Source organism: Durio zibethinus, chromosome 3 (assembly GCF_047325235.1).
Source record: "Durio zibethinus cultivar Kanyao isolate XHJ-2024 chromosome 3, ASM4732523v1, whole genome shotgun sequence".
In the NCBI taxonomy this organism is placed as follows: domain Eukaryota; kingdom Viridiplantae; phylum Streptophyta; class Magnoliopsida; order Malvales; family Malvaceae; genus Durio; species Durio zibethinus.
Window position 1 is genome coordinate 3738032 of NC_143164.1, and position 25558 is coordinate 3763589.

The 25558-nt window shown below is 34.5% G+C and overlaps 4 protein-coding genes and 1 pseudogene across 10 annotated transcripts; 2 read left to right on the forward strand and 3 right to left on the reverse strand.

Annotated features, from left to right (window-relative positions):
• The first annotated feature begins 7266 nt into the window (after positions 1 to 7266).
• LOC111311029 (putative LRR receptor-like serine/threonine-protein kinase At2g16250) lies at positions 7267 to 12740 on the forward strand. Of its 2 annotated transcripts, none has more exons than XM_022910441.2 (5): positions 7267 to 7637; positions 7886 to 9912; positions 10092 to 10220; positions 11309 to 11337; positions 11819 to 12740. In XM_022910441.2, exons 2-5 carry the CDS (start codon positions 7934 to 7936, stop codon positions 12418 to 12420), a joined length of 2739 nt encoding a protein of 912 aa, XP_022766176.2. In that variant the 5' UTR covers positions 7267 to 7637; positions 7886 to 7933; the 3' UTR covers positions 12421 to 12740. The 2 variants fall into 2 exon arrangements, with proteins under 2 accessions (XP_022766176.2, XP_022766235.2); XM_022910500.2 differs by having other exon boundaries at positions 7893 to 9912.
• A 247-nt stretch (positions 12741 to 12987) lies between these two features.
• LOC149519541 (uncharacterized) lies at positions 12988 to 14762 on the reverse strand (annotated as a pseudogene). The gene is made up of 2 exons (XR_016340795.1): positions 14625 to 14762; positions 12988 to 13894 (listed from the first exon to the last, which is right to left on the reverse strand). The product of XR_016340795.1 is annotated as an uncharacterized LOC149519541 (transcript).
• Positions 13947 to 17103, reverse strand: LOC111311389 (uncharacterized). 3 transcript variants are annotated; one of them, XM_089758116.1, is made up of 3 exons: positions 16372 to 17103; positions 14861 to 15424; positions 13947 to 14759 (listed from the first exon to the last, which is right to left on the reverse strand). In XM_089758116.1, the coding sequence occupies exon 1, from the start codon at positions 16816 to 16818 to the stop codon at positions 16426 to 16428; it is 393 nt and encodes a 130-aa protein (XP_089614242.1). In that variant the 5' UTR covers positions 16819 to 17103; the 3' UTR covers positions 13947 to 14759; positions 14861 to 15424; positions 16372 to 16425. The 3 variants fall into 3 exon arrangements, with proteins under 3 accessions (XP_089614242.1, XP_089614241.1, XP_089614240.1); XM_089758115.1 differs by having other exon boundaries at positions 14861 to 15401; positions 16372 to 17102; XM_089758114.1 differs by lacking the exons at positions 13947 to 14759; positions 14861 to 15424 and adding an exon at positions 15465 to 15812 and having other exon boundaries at positions 16372 to 17102.
• A 388-nt stretch (positions 17104 to 17491) lies between these two features.
• LOC111311289 (phosphopantothenoylcysteine decarboxylase HAL3a-like) lies at positions 17492 to 20718 on the reverse strand. Its single transcript, XM_022910696.2, has 4 exons — positions 20586 to 20718; positions 20060 to 20192; positions 18750 to 19097; positions 17492 to 18317 (listed from the first exon to the last, which is right to left on the reverse strand). The coding sequence occupies exons 3-4, from the start codon at positions 19092 to 19094 to the stop codon at positions 18024 to 18026; spliced, it is 639 nt and encodes a 212-aa protein (XP_022766431.2). The 5' UTR covers positions 19095 to 19097; positions 20060 to 20192; positions 20586 to 20718; the 3' UTR covers positions 17492 to 18023.
• A 36-nt stretch (positions 20719 to 20754) lies between these two features.
• On the forward strand, positions 20755 to 24726 carry LOC111311192 (uncharacterized protein At1g01500-like). 3 transcript variants are annotated; one of them, XM_089758111.1, is made up of 3 exons: positions 20755 to 21072; positions 22046 to 22851; positions 24193 to 24726. In XM_089758111.1, exons 2-3 carry the CDS (start codon positions 22144 to 22146, stop codon positions 24424 to 24426), a joined length of 942 nt encoding a protein of 313 aa, XP_089614237.1. In that variant the 5' UTR covers positions 20755 to 21072; positions 22046 to 22143; the 3' UTR covers positions 24427 to 24726. The 3 variants fall into 3 exon arrangements, with proteins under 3 accessions (XP_089614237.1, XP_089614238.1, XP_089614239.1); XM_089758112.1 differs by lacking the exon at positions 20755 to 21072 and adding an exon at positions 21238 to 21357; XM_089758113.1 differs by lacking the exon at positions 20755 to 21072 and adding an exon at positions 21238 to 21341.
• The last annotated feature ends 832 nt before the right edge of the window (positions 24727 to 25558 follow it).

Genomic DNA, 25558 nt, shown 5'->3' on the forward strand with positions numbered 1-25558 from the left:
ACATTGATGTTAGATATCACTGGTTACATTTAATGATTGAGGAACAACAAATGCTATTAAAAAAAGTTCATACTAATGAAAATGTAGCAGATATGTTGACTAAGACACTTCTCAAAAAGAAGCTTGAGCTCAGTAACTTGGCCAAAATGGGTTCCTTGACCAAAGTAAATTATAAATGAAACCGCTATGGTGATGAATCTCCTCCTAATGAGGCTGAAGGAAAAAATTGTTAGGAAAGTGGGATCCAGCCCTATGTAATTGGTTTTGGACCAATCAAAGGTCATAGGCCTTGGTCTTTCTTTTTACACAGAACCCTAACTATTTAATAAAAGAAAGCGGTGCCGCAAACCTAGAAAACCAAGAAAAGAAAGGAGAAAAAAAAAAGCTAAAAAAATAAAAAGAAAAGGAAAAAGAGAAAGTTGGTTGAATAGAAGTTGATTCATGGTCCGATTGAGCTAAAATTTTGTCAGTAGATTTATAATTCAAAGTTTTACATTCTGAAATGTGAAAATCGGATTTGAAGCTCTCTAAGAACAAATTCAGGATATATTTGTTGAATCATCTATTTAGTGAGATTTTTTCAATTATCTCTCTAGTTGTTGATTAACTCTAGTTTTAACTAGAAAAGAATTTTATATATCCATTATTTGATAATGGAGATTTTTTTTAGTGATCCGTGATTTTTCTCTTTACACTAAAAAGTTTTTCACGTAAATCTTGGTGTGCTTTATTTTTTCTGTGTTGTTGATTATTGTCTATTACTATACGTTTATTGTAATATATTACTTTTACATTGATGTATTTATTGCTTCAAGCTCAACACTTTATATTTCATTATTTCGACTGGACGGAGGAGGGGGTTCCCTTTGGTATCAAAGTGGTCTAACCCTGTCCTGGACAGAGATTCAGTGAACAATGTGGTGATCATTTGTTGACAGGTACATCTAGAACATTAAGCACTTGCTTTTAATTGTGATATATCAGGCTACCCATATTTTGGAATCCTTATCACCCATGTCATTTCCACAACAAAGTGATCTCTACTGATACCATTTTCCTGCTATCAAGATCTTTGAAGGACTGGAATAATTTTATTCTCTGCTGCCCCCTCCTTTCAACTTGGAGCGTTTTGCCATCTCGGGCTCTTTAATTATTGTTTCAAATTGCAAGATGTGGGGGCATTGAATTGTTTCGGCTTAATTATTCCTGCTCAGGGTCAGGGAACCATGAATCTGCTATCTCAGCGTAACCTTCTTCCAAGGCTAAATGTCCATTGTGGGGACCAAACTGATGCATCCAACACGCAAATAAGTTTTTGGGGAATATTTGAGGAAAAGGAAGTAACCTTTATAGAAAATTCATTCGCCGGCTGAAATAAGGGAGATGATTGATGGGGACAAGCTGGACAAGTACTATTCCATTGATCACTGATGGTTCAGAATCGAACTTTCCTCACAAATTAACTGAGCAGTACAATACTTGGAGAAGTGTACTATTGGAACCTGCAAAAGAAAGACAAAACAATTGCTCATGTATGAAAGGATTGTTGATTAGGTTCTGAAAGAGAAAAATACCTGAAAGGAGGGAGCCAATAAAAATTGAGATGGATAACTCCAAAAATTAGATAGGCATCAATCTTTGTGAATTCCCACTTTGGCTGAGCAAATGAAGTTGGATCGTCGGGCCTTCTTAAGATCACATCAGGAGATATCGGTTGGCTGAGTGATAAGAGAGGAAGATTCTGCCAGGCTGTATAAGATGAGCAGAATCTTGAGATTCATAGAGCTGATAATCAGTGATGAAAGACTCTATTGGACCTTATATGCGATATGTTCAGATGGAGATTCCTCTGCCTTTATGTTGTTTTCTAGTCAATGTCATCAAATTAGAACATCAAAACAAAAAATATGGGGTCTCCCCTTTGTATATATGCAGATCAGGGCATGGAGATGGAGTGTTATTATCACTTCAAAAAACATCAGATTTCTTGTGTTTAGCTAGCTCCTGTAAGAAACTGGGATTGGCCTAGAACTAGGTGATTTTGAGCCATAACCCAAATCTGTGTCGTTCGAGTGCAATTTCATTTCCAAACACCATCCATATCATGAACCTTATATCATGGGCTGGCAAGGATTATCCCTTAGCATCCAAACCCAACAATCCACTTGAGACACAACTCACCTGAGTTTGTAGTGACCCAACATCCTTAAAAAGAAAACCCAAACCAATCAGCTAGTTTTGTCACCAACCCAATATCACGGACTTAGAATCCATTGGACTATATGTCAAAAAATGAATTACATCGATACAAATAATTTTTTTTTCAATAAATTATTATTTAATAATGGTCAATATTAAATAATTTTTTTTTACCTTAGACCTCTTATGTTCGGTAACTATTTTGAACTTTGACTAATATGAAATCGAATTTGATCAAATCTTATAAAGGAACAAATTATTTTAGCTTCTATTTTTTTTATTTACAAAACTTTTAATTTGGAAACAATTTCACTCTATCTATTTAAAACTTAAATAAAATATATTTTTTAAAATCACAATCTAAAATAAAAATAATTATAAATATTAAGATTTAAATTTTAAATTTCTTAAAATTATTTTTAAAAATTTATATAAATTTATGAATTAATCTAAAAAATAAAACTCTTATATGATGAATGTTCAAATTAAAATATGTTTCTACCATCTTTCAAAAAGATTGTATCAAATAGAAAAGGAAATGATTTCATTGTCAATATATATATATATATATGTAATTTTGTAAAGATAAGATCATGCAAATTTGTAAAGATAGGATTGAAGCATTCTTTTGTAAATACTGTCTACTTTTACTTATCTAATTATCTTGTTGTCTTTCTCTAACAGTTTCAACTTATAAAATCCTATTTAAAAGTTGGTGAGACCAAGTCAATCTGCCTCCAGCTTCGTGGCTGCTTTACTGTAAACTTTTGAGCTAATCAGCTCATGTCACGTCGACGCCGTCATGACAGCGCAAAAGCGTGTCCTTTTGTCGTTACCAAATTGGTCCGCCAGCCTACATGTTCCTTAGCCAAGTTGGACACGTAGCTTTATTCTGTTTCCATTTTTATTTAAGTGGTATTTTAGTCACGTAATTTTCATTGCTTTTTTTTTTTCTTTTTTTTGTCATTTTTTAATTAAAATTTTATCGTGTCATATCATCCTGAAAAAACTAAAGTTAAGAAATTATTTTTAAATTTGAAATTTAGATAGTGTTTGATTTTTAAAAAAATATTTATTTTTTATTTTTATTTTAAAAAATAAAAAATGAGTGAAAATATATTTGATAATTAAAAATAAAAATAAAATTCTCAAAAATAAAAATAAAAATGAATTAGAAATATGAAAAAAATGTTTTCAATTATGAAAACAAAGAATGTAATTATTTTTTTCTTTATATTTTGCAAGTTATCATATTTATGTCATTAAGTAATAAATATACATTATATTTATTAGTAAATTTAATATCATTGAATATTTTATTTATTTTTTATTTTTACATTTTAAAAAAATAAATTTTATTTTCGCTTACTAAATACATTTTGTTAAATAAAAATAAAATTTTTTTCAAACCAAACAAAGTCTAATCTTTTGCTTGCAAATTTAAATTTCATCCATAAATTAAATAATTTTTATATTTAAATTTATCAAAATTTAATATTTTATAAATAAATTATGCTATGAACAATTTAAAATAAATTATTAATCACAACTTCGTGACGAAGTTTCAAACTTTTTTTGTTATGTTATATTTTAATTCTAAATCCATTCATAGGATTGAATAAAAAATATGTTGGACGGTTAAAATGATGTTACACGTGTGCTGATACGTTGCCTTTTTTGAAGATAAAGCTAGGAACAATAATAGACGTTAAAAATAAAGAGGTTTTCAAGTGGAAAGAAAAACGATATAAACGCGTTGGCTATTGGTGGTCCACGTGGGAATCCGCGTTGGAAATTGCCACGTCAGTCACTATCTCTTTTTTGTAGTTTAATTTTCCTTTTCATTTCAGTCACTGTAGGGCACGGCAGCAGTTTCGTATTGTTGTCGCTGGATGAAAGGTGCTTTAGATTAGATGTTTGACCATAAAACTTTAAATTGTTTGACTCCCAATAGTTGCTTCATGCTTTCACATTTTTCTATCCATAAAATTCTACCAGCCATGCAAGATTCAATGATTAATGAAATAAAACAAGAAGAAGAAAATGACTTTGCGCAGACGATCAAATAATCTTGAATGATTCAAATTTGTAGTATTTGATTCCACACGTTAATATCTTTTATTTGTAATAAAAAACAATAAACAATATATTATTAGTTATTCATAATTTATATTTTTTAAATAATCATTTAATTATTAATTTTTATTTAATTATTTAAATTTAAATTTTTTTAACTCAATCGTTAATTTATTGAGATCATCTCGAATTCACAATTTACAATAATTTATTTTAAATTGTCAGATACAACATATCTTATCTTGATCTGAAATATCAAATAATCTATCTATCCTGAATTTTTTCTTACAAAAAAAAAATTGATTTGATACTGTTATATCAATTATTAAATATTACTTGACACTATCATATTATTTTTTATGATAGTTATTAATATGCCATGTAGCATATTAGATAAAGCAATAATGATATATGGTACATGTTTATTGTTGTGATAATGTCACGTTAATATATCATCAAGAATTAATGATTGAATAACAAAAATAATTATTAAACTTGATTAATTAAATTAAAATATTATTTTAGAAATATTTATATAATTAAATGATTAATTATATATTTTTTTCTTAAAAAATAATATTAATGGAATCATACGTTTTATAATTGTGTTAACTTTTGAACTAACAATGGAATCAGAAGATTTATCGAATCATATTATTGATATAACAATGGTTAGATTATATCTATTATGAAATATTAAATGTTACGGGGATTAATAAAAAATGTATTTATGATTTTGTCTTTAAAGAAAATATAACTCAATAGGAAAAAAATTTATAATTTAATTTATGATTATTAGATGTAAGATTGTTTCCTTTCCAAAATTCGTAACATTTATATATGAATTTGATTATATAAATGATTTTACATTTATATATGCTAACATAATAATTATTTTTTAAACAGTAACTTAAAATCATTTATGATACTTGTTACATCTACTTTCTTAATTAATTAGATTAATTTCCACGTTCGTCAAATCTATACATGCTCAATTATCATATCACCATTAAAAATGATCAAATTATTTGTCACAACACAGGCTCAACTTTACTCCTTCGCCCATCAAAAGATTTGTCCAACAATTACCATAGATGTCTCATTAGGAAATCATCTCGTAATAGAACAATGATCTTCAATTTGTTTAAAATTATTAAATATAATTATGTTAAATTAAGATTATTAAATACAATTCATACTTGTTCACGTGTCCTTTTCTTGAATTTTACATGAATTTTTTATCAATTGTCAATAACATTGGTTACATTAAGGGTATAATCGAGTCGAGTCGAGTCAATACAGTGAGAAGCTCGAGCTCGACTCTCAACTCACGGCTCGATACTCGGTTCGAACTCAATCGAATTTTATTTTTTTAACTCAAGTTCGATTCGTGATCAAAATCGAGCTACTCAAGCTTACTCAATTAAACTCGATTAATATGTAAAAATAAGCTTGATTCTTATACTCGACAAGAGTTCGATTATTTGTGCTCAAATTCGAACTCGAATTCAATATATTTTATTAATTAAAATAATAAAAAATATTTAAATATAAAAACTCGATTAGGCTCGCGAGCTACTCGAGTCGGGTATAAGAATACTCGAACTTGACTCAATCGATGAATCGAATTACTTGAATTTGAATTCAACTCGATAATAATCGAACCAAATTTGAATTTTATTCAAATCAAACTTAAGTAATTTGTGAGTACTAATATATCATTTACATCTCTAAATTACATCACTAAACTATTATCCCAAAGTAAAAAAAAATAAAAAATCAAAGTACAATATTTTGAACACTTCTTCCCTAAACTTCTTTCATATTATGTGTATTTCACCTTCTTCATCCAAAGAATTCTAAATACTTAATTGATTTAAATGTCAAAGCACCTCTTCAAGAATTAACTCCTTTGCTTTTTTACTGTATTTTCTTGTTGTCCATACTTTCCTAGTACATGTACAAATTATTTCCTACTCTTTTTCTATGTCACCATCCCACTCACTCGTGCCCAAAACACCATTAATCAACAATACCTTTTCATTCTGCCATGATTATATATATTAAATTGAATTTTAATATGTGTTTCGTAAAAAATATTATAAAATATTGACACAATTATATAACAGTTACAGTAAGATCAAAACTTATGCTAATGTTGTTAATCAAATTAATCTTTACACGTGGAAACAATAATTGATGGTAAGCTTTCTTTCCAAATGCAATGAATTTTAAAAATTACTATATTATGACAATTCAATATATGGCATTAATGCATCAGTTAATCATCAACAAAAATGAACAGAAGTAAATGTTGCTCAAGAAACAAACTTTATACTATATATATATATATATATATATAGTAAAAAAAAATTTTGAAAGTAAATAAATTGTTCAATTTTTATATTAGAGTAAACTATATCTATTTAATAATTTAAATTAAGTGATTATAAATTATACATTCAAAATAATCTTAACAAATAATCATAAAAAAAACTTTAAATTCAAGATTTTTTTATTTTAAAAAATAAATTTTAACCGATTGAATTAATAATTTATTAATTTATTAATATATATATATATATATATATATATATAGACAATTTGGGATGGGGCAGAGTGGGTCAAAAGAAAGCACTACCAATAATATATTCATATTCCAAGCAAAAGAAAATCAAATCCTGAGAAAAAAAAGAAACTTTGGAGTTGTCCTTTTATCCACAGTTTCATTGCTAGTGGTACCCAACTATTTGTTTAATTACGACATATGCAAATGATATGAAGTTAAACGAAACGATTCATTGTTTTTTGTATATTTACAAAATTGTTGTTTACCTAAGCGGGCTTCCACGACCAAGACACAATCTTTTGCATAGTTACCTAGTCAATAAACCAGGAATGAAAACCCACCATCCTCGAAGCTCTGGTTCAAACCCATGGCTCGTCTTGTCTGACTGGTTATATAAGTGAGGCGTTAGAATCTTTGAGTTTGTGGAAGGGCTGATTCATTTAATAGCTCCGGTGGAGAGTGAAAGCGACACAGTATTGGCAAAAGGCCCGGCGGTTGAAGAAAAAAAATCTTTTTTTTTTCTCATTAATGTCCCCTGACCCCCGTCTCTTAAAAGCCCGTGTCATCATTCATTCTTCTCTCTAGAAACAACAAAAACAACCCTTTTTTGCTTGTTAGCTTAAATTCAAGATTAGCGTTGTAAATCTTACGTTTTTGTTTTGTTTTTTTTGGACATAAACACATGCAGTTCAGTTTAAAATTTTTTTATTGTTTAAATGCTTAAATTATTTATCTGGGGTCGGCGGTAACAAAGGAACAACATCGAATGCAGAATCAAAGCTCGTGATTGGAGGTAAGAATTTACGAAGAACAAGAAAATTTTAAAATTTTCTAAATACATATTTTCGCTCTGTTTTTAAGTTTCCCATTTCTTTATTTTTATTCTCCGTAAATTAAGTAATTACATAAAATGTACAGACTGGTAAGAGAGAGAGAGAGAGAGCTCTTTGATAGTAATGCTAATGGTCAACATAAAAAACTAACAGTTCTTTTGTAAAAAAAAAAAATTGTAAAGATTTTTATTTTATTTTTTCTTTCAAGGAAAAAGAAGAAGAAGATGAGTCAGAGACTTAGCCTCCATAGAGCTTCATGAATATCAGCTTCACATTACCAATGGAAGCTCGAAGAAGTGTGCTGCTAATCTTCTTGTTAGCTGTAATCTTGTTCTTGATTCAGTGCGTGCTGGCTCAGAGAGTTTCGATAAGTTCTCCCATCGAACGGCGGGCATTGCTCGATCTCCGCTCATCATTAGGTCTCCGAGGCAGGGACTGGCCTATCAAGGCTGACCCTTGCACATCATGGCTCGGCGTTCAATGCCAAAACGGCGCCGTCAGGAAAATCACGGTTTCCGGTTTAAGAAGAACCAGACTTGGACGACTCAATCCCCGGTTCAATGTTGATTCTTTGATTAATTTGACCCGGTTAGTTTCCTTCAATGCTTCCGGGTTCTCGCTTCCCGGGTTAATACCGGATTGTTTTGGAACCCAGTTGATAAATCTCGAGGTTCTTGATCTCCGGTCATGCAATGTCTCTGGTTCAATCCCTGGTTCACTCGGCAACTTGGGTCGACTCACTTCCTTGTATCTTTGTGATAACAATCTTGCCGGTTCAATTCCTGCTGCATTGGGACAGTTAAGGAATTTAAAAATTCTTGATCTTTCAGTTAATTCGCTTACTGGTTCAATTCCTCAAAGTTTTGGCCTTCTTGGAAACATCGAAAGGCTTGAACTTGCTTCAAATTACTTATCTGGGTCAATTCCACCTGGTTTAGGTTCATTAAAAGGTCTTCAAGTGTTCAATGCCTCGGATAATAATCTTTCTGGTTCAATTCCCCTTCAGTTTGGTAATCTTTCAAGGTTGGTTGAGCTTGATCTTAGTAAGAATTCTTTGTACGGGTCGTTGCCTGAGGAATTTAAGATGTTAAAAAGTTTACAAAAGATGGTGATTGGGGACAACGAGCTAGAAGGACGTCTACCTGTTGCTTTGTTTTCAAGTCTTGTTGAGTTGCAAGTTGTGGATTTGAGTGGGAATAGACTTGATGGCGCTCTTAATGGTACATTTTGGTCAATGCCTAATTTGCGGTTCCTTGATGTATCTAGCAACAATTTTACGGGTCCTTTACCGGGACCTAATTCTAATAGTAGTGCTGCTACAGCTGCCGTGTTCAATCTGTCCAACAATTTTTTATATGGAACTTTGAATTTTTCCTTTGGGATGTTTAAATTTATTGATCTATCTGGTAACTATTTTCAAGGCATGGTAGATAATGACAGTGAAAGAAATGCTGATATTGATAAGAATTGCCTTCAGGCTGTGCTGAGGCAGAGGAGTTTGGAGGATTGTAGACTGTTTTATACAGAAAGAGAGCTAAGTTCTGATAATTTTGGAGCACCAGACACTCTACTGCGACCTCCTGCAGAATCTAGTTCACAGGGCAGGAAACGATGGATATTAATCTTGGCAGGAGTATTTGGTGGACTTGGCTTCATTGTAATTTTGGTATTGGTGCTACTACTGATCTTGAGACGGTGTGATAAGGGCATTAGAAATCAAAGGGAAAGTGCAGATGCAGGGCCTGTTCCAGAAGGAAATAGTCCTCACCTTCCAAAAGATCCTACAAACATAGCTGGTTCTGGAGATTCATTTACATATGAGCAGTTGCTCCGAGCAACCGGTAATTTTAGTGAGACAAATCTTATTAAGCATGGTCACTCAGGAGACTTATTTCGTGGTATCTTGGAAGGTGGGATTCCTGTGGTCATCAAAAAGGTCAATCTGAGTTCTTTCAAGAAAGAATCATACATGATGGAATTGGATTTATTCAGAAAGCTTTCTCACACGAGTTTTGTCCCGCTCTTGGGGCACTGCTTGGAGCATAAAACTGACAAGCTTTTGGTCTACAAATATTTGCCAAATGGAGATTTGGCCAATTCCTTTTACAGGGCTACCAACTCGGAGGATGATAGTTTAAAGTCCCTGGATTGGATTACAAGGTTGAAAGTAGCTACTGGAGCTGCTGAAGCCCTATACTATTTGCACCATGAATGTAACCCTCCCCTTGTTCACAGGTAGCGGATGCTAGAAACTAGAAATGTCTAAGATCTATATGCCAATAGCTACTCGTAGCTGTCCCTTTCTCCATTTTGAATTATGTTGCTAAGATTCTTTTTGAAACTTTTCACTAGCTTTATGATTTCCTTTTCAAAAGCTTCAATATTTAATGCTATATGACTTTTGGTGATTGAAGGGATGTTCAAGCAAGCAGTATCCTTCTTGATGACAAATTTGAAGTGAGACTTGGAAGCTTGAGCGAAGTTCGTGTCCAGGAAGGGAATACACACCATATTGTGCTCACAAGGTTTCTCTGGAAGCCGCAGTAAGTCTTATACAAGTTACTCTTTTTTATCATTTTCAAGCTGTCTATTAGCCAGGAAGTATTATATAATTTGTCTATCCTCTTTTATTTGGAGTTTGTTGAATTAATCTAGGAATAACTTAATAGATTTTATTGGTTTTTGAAAACCAACTTGATATATTATTTGGTTTTTGTCTGTGGTTTGGCTATTCCTTTTAGTCCTCTGTGCTGCAATTGCTTTAAAACAATCGACTTTCATTCTCTTCTTGTACTCTAGTCTTTTAGTTTTGACCGTAATATATCTGGTCCTGGCACCCTTTTCTTTTATCAGCCTGTTGTCTTATAACGAAAGCACTTGTTATCATATTGCTATGCGTGCTACTTTTGACATAGTTAATTTGATTTCAAAGAGCTATGGCCTAGTGAATTAAATCAACTAGAATTGGGATATACTTGGATGCTGATTTTCTTAAATGTAAAATACTAGTTTTGATGCTAAAGAAGACAGCCCGCCAATCAGCTTGGGCTGGGCAATTCCGGCCTATACATTGGAGGCATGACCAAGCCCATATATTGGCTCGAATTTTATATATAATGTTGAATGATATAATATAACTGTCATTGGCTTGCGGGCCTGGCCCTTGACAGCTCTGTTGCTGTCAACTGTTTGTTCCACTTCTGCATTTGTTAGCTTTTAGTTTTCAATTTTGTTTAGTGGTACCCTTAAACCTTGATGTCCATGGCAACTTTGATACACAAACATAAACACACCCAGTCAACCATACACGATACCCGACTCAGTGAAGTAATGAATAAGAATTATAAACTATAAAATAACATTAATTCTTTCCAAGGGCATTGGAGTGATGCAATAGGTTAATGGTTGAAAATAGCCTGGCGCAGGTGATACAACTATAGATTGCCAGTTTTTTCTTTGTAGCACGAGTTGCATTTATAGATTATTTGTATTATTCATTGATATTGGATCTTTGATGTGACCTTATGAAATGCAAATTAACATGCATATGAGCAACAAACAAGTTCTTTTTTCTGTTATTGTCTATCTGTTCAAAGCTACAATAATAAGTTTTTCTCTCGGTGATGTGCAGGACCCCTGAGCCAGGCCCTTCAGGTTCAGGTACATAAAATTCAATTGCATGGTTGTTAATATTCTTAATTCTTTATAGTACCATTTGTCAACATGTGAGATTTAATAGTAATAATTCTCTAGTCTTTGGGGATTCACTTAATTGATTACCCTTCTTATCCTAGAAGTGCTGGAGTTGACAGCCTTGGTTGAATTGGTCCACTGGGTTGAATGTGAAATGTTAAGCAGTTATCATTCACATGTATACTGTTGTACGTATGTTCTAGAAGCAAATGATATCCATTACTAGTTTCCACCACTGAAACTATAGATTTTTTCCACCAACATAATTATATCCTTGGTCAAAACTGATCCAATTTTCCCATGGAACTATGAAGTATCCCCTAAAACTGTCGTTGGGGAGGGGAGATTTTGAAATATAACATACAGCATCTCATCAGCTTTTTTCTGCATCAGTTACATATTGGAAAGAAAATCATAATTCTTATATATTTCTTTTGGAAATGGACAGGCTCTTCTTCGACTAATTGTGCCTATGACGTGTATTGTTTCGGAAAGGTATTACTTGAGCTTATAACAGGCAAGCTTGGCATTGGTAAAGCAGAAGATGCATTTACAAAAGAGTGGCTTGAGCAAACTTTGCCTTGCATCAGTATATATGATAAGGAATTGGTGACTAACATTATGGACCCGTCCTTGATAGTAGATGAGGATCTATTGGAAGAGGTATGGGCCATGGCAATTGTGGCAATGTCATGCCTTAACCCAAAGCCTTCCAAACGACCCTCAATGAAACATATTCTTAGAGCATTGGAAAACCCTTTGAAAGTGGTAAGGGAGGAGAGTTTCAGCTCTGCTATGCTAAGAACAACTTCGTCTAGGAGATCATGGACTGCTGCCTTCTTTGGAAGTTGGCGACAGAGCTCATCAGAGAGCACCGCCATTTCAGGCCACCCCAACAGAGAGGGTGCAGGTGGTTTTAAGCAGTCAGGTAGAGTAGGTTCTCATGGCAGTGGAGGAATTGAACACTCATCCTCAAATAAAAAGTTGTCGAATGAAATTTTCCCCGAACCAGTGGAAATGCAAGAAAGGGAGAGGTTAGATGAGAATTAGTCGAAAGAGTATTTGCTACGTTATTAATGATTTTAAGGTGGCTTCTGTGTAAGTGCCTGCTCAACCATTGAATCCCAACTGCTTTTAGTTGTACGCCCATTGGGTTCTAAAGCTATTTATAAGGAAATCTAGCAGGCTATCCAATCTGATGAAGATAAACTGGTTGAGCTGATGCATCTCTAGGCGGGCTAGGCCTGACGAAAATGGCCGAAGTCAGCCATGAAGAAGCGACCGGAGACCGTCTCCATTGAGATTCTTCTCCTATTTCTAAAGCTTGTTTGAATTCAATTGTCAATATAAGCAGCAATTTTTCATTGTTATTGGCATTTTCTCACGTATCTAAACATGTAGAGTGTAAAATTGTCAAAGATTAGGACTCTTTGCAGCTATATTAAGTTTCCATTTTGTTAATAGCAATCAGAAAACACATTAACTGTACCTCAAAACAAATATTTCGATTGAGAATTCAAATCTAGTGATACAAAAAATTTGATGTCCCATAAAATTCTCAATATGATTCTGCTGGTGTTCTACCAACCGCTTGCATCTCAATAACTCCAGTCCAGAAAAAGACATCAGGCATGCTTGCTAAGGCAAAGATGAGTCCCCAGAGAAGCTTATTGACGACTGCTTCAGTTTAACTGCATCATGCTTGGTCACTCACCTAGAAAGACTACTTTCTACCCAATGCAGAAAGAGACCAAAAATCATAGTAAGATAAAAGAATTATGTCATGATTGCGGTTATAGTTTTCCAGAGAGATTCGACGGCTTGCACCACTTCATAGCATAGTATCTTGTTCATGGCTGTAGAATACTAGAATCTAAAACCATGCTATGCAGTCAAGGAAAAGCAAAAGGTGATCAGTAACAATAAAGAAACTGAAACAGCAGCTGTGGCAAACAGAAATGGGGAGGAAGACCCATGGTTTTTTTAATTTCTGTTATCTCCAAAATCCTCTTTGATAACAATGATACCTGAATATCTGAGAATATCATGCAAAAACAGACTATCAAATGCAGCTTGATTGCCTAAACAAACATGAATGCTGCAATTTTTACGTGGCTGTCTTCAGGTGTCCTCTAGTAGCAGTTGCATAAAGAGGGTGGAGGACATGTCCTTCCTTATGTTCAACATGTTCCCATTTTTGTCCATCAAGCTTTTGCGTCTCGAATTTCACACAAATAGAGAGTATGGTCTTTCCCAATCCCAACATAGTTTCCAGGATGGAACCGTGTTCCTCGCTGACGAAATATAATGTTTCCAGAAGACCCATCTAAGCCACAAAAAAATAACAATAAAAAAAACCACCATGAAATTAGCTCATGAAATTCAATAAACAACAATAACCACGCCTTATTTCAAAAGGTAATGTAGAATACCGGTGATGCTGCCGTATACAAGAGCATGGTAATCAGCTCCTTTACGCTTATTCTTTTGCAACATGTTGTCGCAATGTTAAACATATCAATATCTGTTACAAATACACCAGGGAAAAAATTTCAATAAAATTACTTCACCCAATATTAAGAAGAAGAAAAACAAAATCGTGAGTCACTGACTACTAGAAAACCAAGAATCGAACAAATTCAATCAAGTGGTACCAAGCGGCCCTAAGATAAGTCCAAGTATCGGTTCTGGTACATACAGCCCAAAAACTGTAACATCATATTGTCAATTGTCAGCCTAAATACCTTTGGGCTGTAAGGTCGTTCAAGCCCATCAATCGGAGTCAATTTACCAATGACCGTTGGTAAAAACATCGAACATTACAACGTGTACAAAATGAAGACAAGTGTAATTAAAGTTGAACCACTTCGGTCACAAGATCCAAATTCCAAAAGAATCATACTAAAAAGAAATGATAATCCATCAATTATAGATTAGTTCTCTTTTAAATGTAATCTTCTGTCCCTTTTGCTGGTTTTCTCCTCACTGTCATCATATGACTAATCATCATTTTTCAATGATGATTTTAGATAAGAAGACGATTGCAGATTAAAGTTTATCATTAGCAACTCAATTTTTAACAGGACATTCTCTTATCTCCTGACTCCTGAGGGTCTAACTTCTGAGAAAAGAAGGGAGGGAATAAGGCCTGTCGGTTTTTCACATTTTTTTTTCTTATCATCGGTCTCTGTGATTGAGATGTTATCAAAGATTTACAAGAATCAGATTGGGCATTGGTTGTGGCTGGATGATACCAAGTTTTGTGTTGGAGGACAAACTCAGGCCTCTCAACCATACACCGCACTGCACTACTTCCTGTTACTCTGCAAAACAGTGCCTATCAACATCTCAATTCTCAACTCAGGCTTTTGCTTTCCCACTTGCTCTTGCTGACACAAAAAAAAGATAGAAAAAAGAAAATTACTGAAGGGTATTGCAAAGTTTCACTGACATTCTTGAGCATGAAAACTGTAATTCCAAAAACAATTACCAGGTTCCATTTTAGTGCAGCTTAAGTGATTTTAAACAAGGGTTACCCTTGAACTTTGCTATAGAATAATTTGATGAGAGATCCTGTGCAGTGCACAACTCTATCATACAATAGCTTGGCTTGAGATTTTCGGGTGGGGTTGTTAACCAAACAACTTGTCAAAGCAACCCAGGTGCAGATACGGAAGGGTCCTACGGGGAAGAGCGCGTCGACAAACGCGGGGGCCTGGGATGGATATGGCAAGTGGTAAAAGCTCTCCTCTTCTTCCGCTACTCGTCTTTTTCTTACAATAAGTTGACAAGTAAGTGAACAAGTTTTATGGTACGCTCTGTCCTCTGTCTCTCCGCTCTTTGTAAAGCACATCCCATCTCTCTCTTCTTACTGTTGCTTACCCTTCCTCCTTTATGACTTTGTCAATACCAGTAACTTATAACAAACCAATTCCACGCGCCAGCATAACACTTGGGAGTCACTTGACGCTCAAGTTTCGTGGTAAAGAACCCACCAGAATCAGAAATCGCCCATTGGGTTACTGAGGCGGCTGTATGGCAATTTCCAGACACGCTGACGTTACATTAAAACGATATAAATAAAAACATAAAAATAATATAATTTAAAATTTAATAAAAATTATAAATATGTTTAATATTAATAAAATTAAAAAAAAATCATACTTTCGATATAAATCATATCACATAATATCTATATAAAATATAATACAAATACATTATTTCTATTTTACACAAATGAATACATGAATCACCAAAGATTGTGTTGTCGCTAGGGCCTGGGAATCACGTGCTAGAGTGGAAATGAGTTGGCAGCAGTTCCAGTTTCTCGTGTCCAGAGCAATTAAAACTCAGCGTCTTCTCCTCATAAGGCAGAGCTGGCAGTGGCACCAGCAAAATACCTTCACTCAGTTTTTCCTCTTCCCGCACCTTCAGATTTTAACCTGGCTTTCACTTACCCCTCATTCAATGTCACCGAACATTAAAATTCCTACATAATGGAGTAGAACAAGCAAAACCCATTTTGGCTAGCTCGAAGTTTCTTTATCTACCAATATTAATAGAGTTGTTTGATAGGTTTTGTCTACCTTCGAGAGTGTATCTTTATGATTTGTATTATAATCTTGACAAAGGAACAGATAAAGTCAACTAGTAGTAATAATCAGAATGAACAGAAACAGCATAACAATTAACAAGAAAAAGATTTAATGTAAGGTTATGAGAATTTAATCGATTGAATAAACAGCCAACTACAGTAATTAAGAAAAGAAAAGGAAAAAGCAAGGCCCTTGTATTATGCTTTTCTGTGATTACATTTGAAAGAGATGAACTGATGATAAAGCAACCAATTTGATGAAACCGAAACCAAGAAGCTTCGTCATGAAACCTGGAAGCTTAATCTTCATTTTAATCAACATGAAAAGCAAAAATAATTTTAAATCTTCTTTCCCTGAAGCTACCACATGTATGTATTGAAGAAGAAAAAAAAAAAGAACGATTTACCAGAATTTATGAAGGCAAAACATGAGACCCAAATACGAGTTAAAGCAACTTTAATTAGCTGCTCTTTCTGGGTTTGCTTTTTCTTCTTGTTCTCCTTCTTGGAGGCTCCCTCGGAGGAACTGATTGTCCTCCCTCTCCTTTCTTGGATGCAAAACATGATGCCTCTGCTTTTGCTTGTGGCTTTTGCTCTTGTTGCTCTTCTTCTTTTTCTTTTTGTTCCTCAGCAACTTTTACTTTCTTTGATTGGCTCTCGATAACTTCTGCTGCTTCCTCTTCTTTTCTCTCATCAGTTTCAGTTTCAGCTTTCTCAACAATCTTTCGGGGTCTACCTCTCTTTCTAGGAGTCTGAGCCTGAGGCAGTGACTGTTGCTGGACCTCTTCTCCTACTGATGAAGCCTCAGCTATTGCTACTGAAAGTTCCTTGGTTTTTTGAGGCTTCTTACCCATCAATCTTTCCCTATGAATAAGTTTTTTATTCAACAATCAATACTCAGTTATCATAAACCCAAACAAACTATCAAAATCAAATCTTCAATGACTTCTTCTTCTTTTTTTTTTCTTTTAAATGTTTGCAGCTCTTTTACCCTTCTGTATATTGAATCCAAATATTCATAGAAATATGTCCCATGGTGTATTTTTTATACAAGACCCTAAAGCAACTGGACCAATATCTTTGACCAATATCCAAATTCTGGAAACCCGATTAATACAAGACCCTTTTTCTTTCTTTTCCCCTCTCTCTCTCTCTCTTATTATATTCTATATATTTACGACCCTATACCAATACCAATAGTAACAGATTCTATTTGCAAAGAACAAACCAAGCTCAAAAAGCCATTAAAATCACCTTGCCTTTTCTTTGTCTACCAACACCATCCATCCCTATAAATCCTACTCTTTTGCAGCAGCAGAAAAGACAACTAGGAGGAAATGAGGTGGAAAGCTATCTTATTTCATTCACCCCAAAATTTCCTTTCTATTTTGTTAAACATAAAAAGTCCAAATATAATAAAAATAAAGAGGCCTGCTATTGTAAAAGAAAGGGTGGCCCAACACTTAACCATGGGTAAACGCTTATGTTTGTGTCTTTCTCTTGTATAATAACAAGGCATTTAGGTTAATTTGATTTTTCCTAGGAAGAAATAGAGAAGTCTTAAGGAAAGTGATAGCCACATCCTTGATTGGATGATTTTTGTCTAAATTTTTTTTTTAAAAAAAATCTTGATATTTGATCTTTGTTGATGATATATTGGGCCAGTGAAGGTTGGACCTATTGGAAACTGGGTCGGTGAGTCTATCGGACCTATCTAGTTTCTTTTCCAGGTGATATCTACCACATACTTATGCAATTTTGTCCCCACTAAATCTATAAAATAAATCACAACCATTTGAAAGCAAAATAAATAATCATGAAAGGTAACTTTTAGTAAGCTGATGTGATTATTTAACTCGTCAATATCATCAGTTTACACGATCAAATGTTCTGCAGTGTTCAAGACCAATCGTCAGGACATGCAATGCAAGTTAAGCAAACTCTAAAAGGCAGCAGGTAGAATCGTATGGGAAGCTTGGTAGACAGGTAACAAAAATAGGCCCACTTCAGAATCAATGGATTGCAACACAACAAATTTAGTATCCTTATTCATGTCGAATCAATAGGCTCTTCCAGAGCTGGGTTGAGGCCGTGACTCCAAGACTAGTCTTATGGTCGAGTGGATTAGAGAAGGTTCTGCCATTGTGCCATTCCCATAGTCTCCACAAGCTAGTCTCTCTGTGGCTGGGGGGATGAGAGAAGCCCCAAGCTCATCAATTGACATGAGATTTTTTTCTGTGAAAGAGTTGGTCCACATGAAAGTGTTCATAGCCGGTGCAACAAACAGTGGCTTGCTGTAGTCCCATGCTCGTACGACACAAGTTAGCAAATTGTCACATAATCCCGCAGCAATCTGCAATAGCAGATGTTAGAAGATTAAAAAAAATGTTTAAGAGCAGAGTTATAATCACATCAAGCCGTATGATCATTTAAGCAACTAAACAGTTTCATGGAAAGGGAAAATCAAAAGCATATGACAGCAGAAAAAGAAATTCTCAGATAAATTAAAGCTTGCATAAGTTTACTCCTCATTACTATTAAGTATAAGCTACTGGTCAACCGAAAATATAATTGACATAAAGAATCAAATAAGTAGTATCTTTCCGTAACTACATAAAGCACATCCTAACAGTTCAATTAGGTGACTGTTAGGCATTCTCTGCACTCATTTTCTATGCTCTTTTCATTAGCAAGCACGTATATTGTTCAGTGTCCCTTCGACAGTTAATACAAGGTATGAAATGGAGGTACAAAAATATACCCAAAGACAGCAAAATCATATTACCTTGCCAAGCGTGTTTGCTGACAATGGGGCAATGACCATAATATCAGCCCATCGACGAAGCTCAATGTGAAGCACGTTGTCACCTATTCTCCTCCAGCTGGACCATTCCTCCTCATCAGTGTAAAATTTTACATCCTTAGGAATTGATGCTCTGTCAATGAAATGCAAAGAGGTTTTTGTTGCAACTGCTTTTACTTCCGCCCATTCAGAGAAACATTGGCAGAGTTTCGCAAACTTTATGGCAGCGACACTTCCACAGGCAGCAAGTAAAATCCGATGTTTTCTTGGAGTAGGGTTGACAGGTACTATTTCCCTCTCCACGTTTTGATGCTCAGGATATGCCATAACCTATGCAAAAAGTGCCATCATATTCTTAGAACTCTCAATTTCATCATGTTGACATACAACATAGACAATGCAGCAATGTAAAACAAAAAAAAGAAAGAAAGAAAGTAAGTCATCTAAAAAGAGAAAAATGCATGCAAGAATAACCCCACAATAAAAATCTGTCATTGCGCGAATAAGAACCTTTGTTATTCTCATAAGCAGGATAGAAAATGAACAATCACAATCTCTTTGAATTGAACTATGGGAACCCAATAAGCTAAGTTTATGTAAAATATATGACTCATAGATTGATTTCAGAGTCCACAAAGAACACAAAAAATCATTTTGAGAACTATAAAATAGAAATGCAGTCCCCTAAATAACGGCTACGTTCAGAAAATTGACTATGCTGGTGCAACCAAGAACTAAACAACTACCCCTCCCCATTTTTGGCACCATAATAAATCTTATATACCGATTCATGGTTACATAGATCTTTTAACTGTTCCGGGGTTCAAAATCATGACTGAACAAAGTTACCATCGAACCTATAGAATTTTTAGTCAAATTCACAAGCATTTCTACCTATTCAACGCCAAAGGATCAACAGGAATTTACAAATGATCAAAAGAAAAAATGCTACGAAAATAATAATAGCAAAAAAAAAAAAAGAATCTTTTTACCGCTCAAAATTAACTGCCAATTTTCTTTCTAATTCAACCACTAGTCAATTACAATCCCAGAAAAAGAAAGTGAAACAACCCAACTAAATCGAAGTGAAACCCCAAACCAATGCACACAAGAAAAGCGATTTCTACCAAGAATAATTGAAACTTGGATTTTCTTGACTTGAAACTTAAAACCCACTTCAAGCTTTCACGATACAGAACAGTTAGGCTTGAAGAAATCCAAGATTAAACATAAAGTAGGCAAGACCGCTAGAGTTATTGAGCTTTTTTTTACGAAGAGAAAGAGATGCTCACCTGGAATCAAGCAGAGAAGAACACAGGATGCTGACTCTGGTGTTCAGACCTTTAGGCCAAAAAGAAAGGGACAAGAAAGTAGGGGAGATTTGCCTGACAAAGAAGCGCGAGAGTGGAGCCTTCAAAAGAGCCCCTGTTACAATACAATTGTAAAATGTTACTCTACCAAAATTTCTTTTCGGAGCGGCAAATCCTTCCCTTTTCTAACAGTAAAAAAGCCCAATACTGGGATTTTCTTGGTTGCCCGCTCCTTTTAAGAATTTGCTTCTCTTTGGTATTGCTCTACTGTAAATTCAGCAGAAAAGTCATTAGGCCCAAAGAAAAATGGGCAACAAGCCTTTCTCAATTGATTGATGTTATTGGCCTGTTTTTTTAAGTCCTCTCTAATGAGGCCCACTGGGGCATGAGGGACTACATCCAAATTCTAATGGTGAGTTCATGACACAACAGTCAACGTCTCAACGACCATGTGGACATGGCCGTTGATTACTCCTCAAGGCAAGGGCAGGGTAAGGGCAGGACAAACCTTTCTTACGACACCGGCCTTGTAATGCAAACTCTGTGCTGCTAATCGGATAAGAGCATCATGACTATAATAATGCAAAAGTAGCCCCAGGTCATATGTAGCCGATCTCTCTCAGGATATCCAACCATCTGGCACCATTAACCAACAAAAAAGTCATCAAAAAGTCCACCACTCACTCAAGTTTAAATTTTTCGCACAACCAATTTTGGAGAATTAAGATTACGATCCCCTCTATAATTAAGAATAAACCAAATAAAAGGAAAAAAAAAAAGATTGCTACTGTAGCAGTAGAATAATGCTGGAGGTGTCTGGAGTTCTGGAGCCTTGGGTCTTTGAATATGTACTTATCCACCAATTCTTTTCAGAAAATCAAAAGCTTTAAATGTTGAAAGCGATTTCAGAGGCCACTAGACAGAAAAGTTGGATTATTTGGACTGATAGAACATAGATGACAAGCTGGCATCTTTGTGGATGGAAGATTTTCTTGGTAAGATTATAATTTTGTTTTTTGCGTTTGTGATGCTATTTGTTTCTAGAGAAACTGATACATAATTTGGCTGGTTGTTCGACGCGTGTTTTGTTTGTTTATTACCGGCTTTTCTTTGTCTTAAAAGCTTCCTCTTTTTCTCTCCTATTTTTTTTTCTCTTGAAGGAAGAGGATAGTACACGAATCGATAAGTTTTCAATTTGATCCTCTTGTTTGCTTTGATTCCAAAACATGGAGATAGAGAAAGCTGAGTACGGGTTTGCGTAGCTGTAGGGTCCCCTGGAGGTTACTTTTATTTCAATTTCCAAATGATGAATGTTGAATGGCAATTAATATTTCTTCTAAATTTCGACTTGGTTGTCTTAATTATATTGCGGATTTATTGAAATTTCAAACAAGTAATTGATTTTTTTTGGTTGCTGTTGTTCCTTAAGTGTCTACATATCTGAAATCTGAACTTGTAGTTTTATTACCTTGGGATAGATAACAATTAATCTGTAACTTATTTTTTTTATCAATAGAAACTCTTTTTTTTCTTTTTCCTGTTGTTCCTTAAAGTGTATGCATGTCTGAAATCTGAACTTTTTTTTTTTTGTTAATTTGGTATAGAAAACTATCAATTGAGTATATTTTCAAAAAAAAAAAGTTTACTTTTCCATGATCTCCGTTGGCCATGGTCATATGGTAAAGTTGGCAAATTTTCGTCTTTCTTTGGCCATAAGATAATATTGTTCGATTGCATCTCTTTTTTTCTGTTATGGTTTTTCCTTTTATTTTCCATATTTCAAGGGCTTCTGTTGCTAAAAATTAGGTCGTTCTAGTATTTATTTTGTTTCCTGGAAGCCTCTTATCTAGCTCTCCTCTGGGTTTTTCTCATATATTCTTTTATTCTCCCATAATTTGGAGCTAGCTGATTTGGATGACAATCCGTTGTGATTTTCTGACTGGCATTACTATCCTGATGTTATAACAGATTTTCACAGGCAATTCCATACCAATTTGTTTGGTGTTTCCAATGTTGTGATTCTAATTGATGTTAGAGGGTTTCAGTGAAGATTGAGCTCCTGAATCATGGAGGGCCCTTGTGAAACATCAGAAAATGTTAAAGTAGCAGATCACGACCTTCAGATAATTCGGTACTCTCCTTTTGAACCTTACGCCAGATTATCATCACTATGGTTTGATTTGAGAGTCTTCTATGTTAGAGTTAGCAATTTTCAAGCGAATGATTCAACTCCAGAGTTTCTAACTCTCAATCATTTCCCTCTAAACCCTGACACCTTGTTGGAAGTTAATGGCAGTAGAAGCAGCTTATACTCTGATGGGCCTTCTTTACTCCTTAGAAGGGATCGTGTAGATAAGAAATCAGAAGAAGCCACCTTTGTGAGTACAGATAGTATTAGGTTAATGGAAAGTGTGAAATTTGAGGTGTTTGATAAAAAGGATCTCATTCTGTCTGGTGTGTTGGAAATGTCTAGTAGTAATGGCTTCAATGGGGAATCTAAAAATATTGTGAAACGATGGAACATGAATTGTGAATCAGAGATCACATCTGGCAGTGGTTTCCTGAAGGGAAAGCAGATTCCTTGTCCTGAATTATCACCACCAACCATTGAGGTTTATGTTGCAGGTTGCTTCTCTGGAACACCAATCATCTTGACTAAAACATTGCAACTTAATTTCCGGAAGAAGCATAATAGGAAGGGCATTTTAGATGCAATTCCAGAATATCAGAGCACTAAATGCCAGAAAGATACATCACCTGGACTTGATATGCAGGTAACATACCGGACATTTCTGTATTGAAATTCCATTTCTTTCCTGTACACTTTAGTGGACTGATTTTGAGGTATTCTATGTTTGAGCCATGCTTTGGTGTTGCATTCTTTATATTACATTTTAGCAGCTCATGTTCTGTATATATAAGGATGGCCGTTCATAATCTTTGGTCAAAGCTCTGTGATTTGAAACTCAGTTTAGTTTCCTCTTTTTTATGGCTGCTAATGTGCTTCCTGTCTTGAAACATGTTTCTTTTTGCAGTACAGTCCGTACTTGCAAGATTTGATGCATTGATTGGTAAACAGAATTTTTATCCTATATGTGTCGTTAGCGTAAGGGCAGTGTACCGTTTTCAAGTATGGGATGTAGTATACCCCTTTTCCTTTTCTATTATATATTTTTCAGTGTAATTGTTCTGCCAAATCCTGACGTCTATAGGCCCACTAGAGCCATACTGGGTTGGTGTCATGTAGAGGCCCGCCATCTCCTGGCTGTTTCTTGCCATTTTCTTGTTGGGGCACTCCCATTCTCTGCTCTTAAAGCAAATGCTTGTTTATAGAGTTCATTGCAATCTGAGTATTTGATTAATAGCAACTTGCAAGCCAATTTATGGTGAACTATGTTTACTCTATTTTGCTTTTTAGCTAAACTTCTATCCTTGAAACACATTAAAGACGAGTTGCTTTGCATGCCTGTACTCAGACCTGCCTCAGAAAGTATCTGTTGATCTTTTCTATTCTTTTGGCTTCAGACTTTGCACAAAAACTTACTATTGCATGAATGGAAAGAGTGAAATCTTGTGACCAAGAAATTGGTTAGAGCATCTGAGCATGCTATATTTCCTCAAATATTGGTTTGAACAAGATCTTTGTTTTATAGATTTCAATTATTGGCGGTTGTTTAAGCCCACCTGATACATTCAAATTAGGTATCTTTTTCTTTGAAGGCAACTTGTATCGATTTGGGTTAAACCCTCTTTGGAAACATTTCATGTAAACTTTAGCTATTGTTCATCTTTAGAGAATGAGAATGTATATTCTCACTCCTTCATGATTGTTGATCTATCCTTCAGTTCAGGCTTTCTCTTCATCCTCAAGAATCAGCCTGGCTGGCAGAAGGAAAGAGGTAACTTTGAGTCAATAATTTTAGAACGAGGCTGTTTCTTAGTGAGGATCACCAAACATTGCTTTTTTACCATTGTGTAGGATATGTTTGAAGAGAAGGGCAGGAATCCTTACAATTAAGATTCCTGTTAAATTTGGAGTCTAACATAATTTGTTTTGTCATACTGGACATATATTTGCTCATCTCTAACTTTGTTACATTACTTTCCATTCGTAGGTAGCAGAATACAGAAACTACAAACAAGAAAATGAGGAAGACTACAGCAATATCTACTGGAGGACGACAGACTACATAGATGGTGAAGATGGTGAACTCTCATGGTTCAATGCAGGTGTAAGGGTTGGTGTAGGGATTGGTCTTGGCGTTTGTCTGGGCATTGGTATAGGAGTTGGCTTGCTGGTTCGTACATACCAAGCAACCACCAGAAACTTCAAAAGGCGGCTTATCTGATTCCTTTCATCTAAATTGCCATTACTGTCGGCTCCCTTGAGATCCAAACGCATCAAACACCATCTTGTTCACATAGATGTATCTTTAACCGCGGATTTTGGCGGAGTAGTGACTAGTTCCCCTGAAGGTAATATTCTTTTCTCCTTTTTTTTTTTTTTTTCCTGTGCTTCGCCTTGCTGTGTTATTAGTTTCTTGGATAATTTATTGCTGCTATGGAGAAAGTAAATGGTTGTGAGATTATACATGTTGAAGCCTGTATGACTTGTATTTCCCTGTAAATAAATCTGTGATTGAGAAAAATGGGATGCGGTCTGTTGAACAGTCTTGTCAAATTTCTATCCCATTCTTGCAGATTCTTTTTCCCCCTTTTCAGGGATGCTTCTGCTTCCGAACAAGAGTCCAAAACTTGCTGGTTAATGCAAACAAACCTATTAAAGTCGTATCAAGTATCAACCATGCAATATGGGATCGAGAGAGTTATATCATATTATATTCACATATTTTTTTAATATGAAATTAAAGATGTTATAGTAAAAATCTTACGTAACAGTGATTTTAAAAATAAAATTTAGAAATATGTTTTATTTTTAAAAAAATCAAACATTTTTTTTTTCCAATTTTTCGAAGGAGTTATTTTCTTGGTGTTGCTGCCTTTGGCTGGTTTAGCAGGAACTCAGTCAAACGTTTTTCCAAGAACAAAAATTATAAAAGACCTGGTTGGTCTCGTCTCACTTGGCTCTTGGATCGTAACGTTTAAAAGAAAACAACAAAACTTACAAGTGTTTTGAAATCTCTGCGCAATGGGAAGCCTGTTGTTGCTGACACCAAGAGAACGAAAATAATGTACAATTTTCAATGCACAAATTGTTAGGTACGTATTTTTTGGATCAAACCAAGTCATCCGGGTATCAAACATTGACACGTATTCCTCCTCGTTTTCAGACTCTTTTTTTTTTTTTTAATCTTTGAAATTATGTTCGATTTTTTTTTTTAATTATTCATACACGTGTCACAAATCTTACATTAATAAAAAATTTAATTTTGAATGTATAAATCATAAGTCTTCTTTTACATAATAAATATATCTTTTGGATTGAAAATATGAACACGTAACAGATGTATCTTTCATATT

Excerpts from the sequence above, each read along its gene's own strand:
- LOC111311289 (XM_022910696.2), bottom strand. The coding sequence starts at position 19,094 with ATGGCATATCCTGAGCATCAAAACGTGGAGAGGGAAATAGTACCTGTC. Across the intron at positions 18,318-18,749 it reads CAGCAAACACGCTTGGCAAG|ATTGCTGCGGGATTATGTGA; the intron begins GTAATATGATTT and ends CTGCTATTGCAG.
- LOC111311389 (XM_089758116.1), bottom strand. The coding sequence starts at position 16,818 with ATGGGTAAGAAGCCTCAAAAAACCAAGGAACTTTCAGTAGCAATAGCT.
- LOC111311029 (XM_022910441.2), top strand. The coding sequence starts at position 7,934 with ATGAATATCAGCTTCACATTACCAATGGAAGCTCGAAGAAGTGTGCTG. Across the intron at positions 10,221-11,308 it reads AGGTTTCTCTGGAAGCCGCA|GACCCCTGAGCCAGGCCCTT; the intron begins GTAAGTCTTATA and ends GGTGATGTGCAG. Across the intron at positions 11,338-11,818 it reads GCCAGGCCCTTCAGGTTCAG|GCTCTTCTTCGACTAATTGT; the intron begins GTACATAAAATT and ends GGAAATGGACAG.
- LOC111311192 (XM_089758111.1), top strand. The coding sequence starts at position 22,144 with ATGGAGGGCCCTTGTGAAACATCAGAAAATGTTAAAGTAGCAGATCAC. Across the intron at positions 22,852-24,192 it reads CACCTGGACTTGATATGCAG|GTAGCAGAATACAGAAACTA; the intron begins GTAACATACCGG and ends TTCCATTCGTAG.